We start from the raw sequence: 2,407 nt of genomic DNA, 5'->3' as shown, positions 1-2,407 counted from the left end.
CCGCGCTCTGGCTCTCCCCCCGGCCTCTGTCCCGCTGACTTGGGAACCTCGCTCCTTTGCTCTCTCAGAGATTTCCAGTGTCCCTGACAGATGTGGGGCTGGCGGCCCAGGCCAGCCCAGCGAGCTCACACTCTAGTGGGGACACAGGACACACAGGGACACTTACTTCTCAGTTACACTTTCATACCCAGCTGAGTAACACATTCCAGTAGTTCACTTTTCAAAAGCCACAAGAAGGTATGGCGTGAAAGCCTAACTGAAGAGTTTTAGGCTCCTGGCTTTCTTCTCTAAGGGGCTCTGGTGGCACAGTGGCTAAAGCATTCAGCTGCTAACCAAAAGTCAAGTTGGAACCCACCAGCCACTCTGTAGGAGAAAGATGAGTCAGTCTGTTTCTGTAAAGATTGACAGCCTTGGGACCCTGTGGTGCAGTTCCAGTCTGTCCTCTAGGGGCGCTGTGAGTCGGAATGGACTCCATGGCAGTGGGTGTGGTTTGGTCTTTGCTTCTGTGAAGATTGACAGCCTTGGAAACCCTGTGGAGCATTTCCAGTCTGTCCTCTAGGGGTGCTGAGAGTCGGAATGGACTCCATGGCAGTGGGTGTGGTTTGGTCTTTGCTCTGCAGGCCAGGTTCTTGTGTTTCTTCACCCCTACGTGGTATTGTAGGTGCCGTGGAGTCGACTCAACTCACGGTGACTCCATGCAACGGAGTAGGGCTGCCACGTAGGGTTTCCTCGGCTGTCATCTTTCTGGGAGCAGCTCTCCAGGTCTTCACTCCCGCGGAGCCACTGAGAGGGTTCAAACCACCAACCTCTCCGTCAGCACTGAACCGTTGCACCACCAGGGCTGCTTCTTTTCTGTGCTTAGACAAGCAACGTCAGCTGGCTCGTGACTGCTGGGTGGGTGCCGACTCTTGCTGACCTCACATACGACAGTGCGAGGCGTCCCCTGCACCGTCCTCACAAGTGCCACCATGGTCAAGTGAGAGACATCCCCCGCACCATTCTCACCAGTGCCGCCACGGTCAAGGCTGCAGATCCACGTTCTTTGTGTCCTGCAGCCTTGCTCACCATCCTTTTCCAAAATATCCCGCCGCTGCGAACGTCAACTCACCGACCCCTAAGCAAAACTGCCCCTCGCCCGCCTGCCCATTCCTGGTCGCCTTTCGTGAGCTTTGGCTCCTGTGCGTTTGTTTGTTTCCTGTCAGTGGGATCAAACAGCGTGTGTCCTCTGGCGACTGACTGACCACTCAGCATCATGTCCTCGCCGTTCATCTGTGTGGCAGCCTGAAGCCAGCCTGCATTTCTCTTTGTGTCTAAGAAATACCCCGTTGTGTGTATGGACCACACTGCATGAGCCTGTTCGTCTGTCGATGGATGTGTGGGTTGTGTCTGCCTTTGGCTACGGTGAAAAGTGCCACAGCGAACACTGGTGGCAGGTTCCACTTTTAAGTGCTGGTCGGAACCCGCTAAAATGACCCTGAGCCGTTGTCACTCGGTGTGGTTTGCCGCTGCCTGGGAGAATTGGTGCTGGTGTGACATGGCAGATGAGGACACGGAACCTGGAGCCTGGCTTTGCAGGTTCAGACCCCGGCTGTGCCCCTTACAGCCCCTGTGACCTCTGTGGGCCTCAGTTTCCTGCCCTGTAAGATGAGGTTGACGATAGCGTCTACTTCTGGGTTGCTGGTAGGATTTAAGGGGTTAATACATGGAAGGTGCTCAGAACAGGGTCGGAAATGTTGAAAACACCATGTAAGTAAAAGAAAACAAAAAGCCAGACACCAGCAAACTCTTCCGTAAAGAGCCAGGCTGTAGATATTTGAGGCTTCCTGGCGGAAAGTAGTCATAGATCACACACGAGCGACTGAGCATGTCTTTGTTCTCTAAGACTTTATTCAATGTGAGTTTCATACAGTTTTCCTGAGTCACAAAATACTCTTAGTTTGATTTTTCCAGCCACTTAGAAAATGTGGAAACCGTTCTTGGCTTTGGCCTGTGGCGTGTCGTTTGCCGACCCGTGGCCGTCGAGTCAGTCCCAGCTCATGGTGCCCCGTGTGTCAGAGAAGAACTGCAGGGCTTTCAGCGGCTGGTTTTCGGAAGTAGAGCTGTGCGGGTTGTGCAGTGCTGTTGGGGCTCCTAGTGACCCCACATGACGGAGTAGAACTGCCCCATGGGGTTTGCCTGGCTGTAATCTTTAAGGCAGCTGATCACCGCTGGATGGGTTCAAACCGCCAACCTTGTGGTTAGCAGTCAGGTGCTTATCTGTGCTGTTGGGGCTCCTAGAGGCATTGGCCTGTGTTCACCAGCCCATAGAGGGCCTCCCTTCTTGTAACATCTGTATCCTGTTTGATGTTATGGACACACCATGACTGATTTAGTCGGGATGCTGTTCATGAACGGGGCAGTGTGGGTC

At 53.8% G+C, this 2,407-nt stretch overlaps 1 protein-coding gene across 1 annotated transcript in view; it reads left to right on the top strand.

Annotated features, from left to right (window-relative positions):
• BICRA (BRD4 interacting chromatin remodeling complex associated protein) overlaps positions 1-2,407 on the top strand; it is a 30,765-nt gene that overhangs the window by 8,207 nt on the left and 20,151 nt on the right. Inside the window, exon 6 of the mRNA XM_042781234.1 lies at positions 781-894. Within this exon, the coding sequence (XP_042637168.1) occupies positions 781-894 (114 nt within the window). The remainder of the gene's footprint in view (positions 1-780; positions 895-2,407) is intronic.

Source organism: Orycteropus afer, unplaced genomic scaffold (genome assembly GCF_000298275.1).
Source record: "Orycteropus afer afer isolate SDZICR_OR568_19922 unplaced genomic scaffold, OryAfe1.0 scaffold00099, whole genome shotgun sequence".
Lineage (NCBI taxonomy): Eukaryota > Metazoa > Chordata > Mammalia > Tubulidentata > Orycteropodidae > Orycteropus > Orycteropus afer.
Note: the sequence above shows the minus strand (reverse complement) of the source record. Positions and strands in the feature narration are given on the sequence as shown.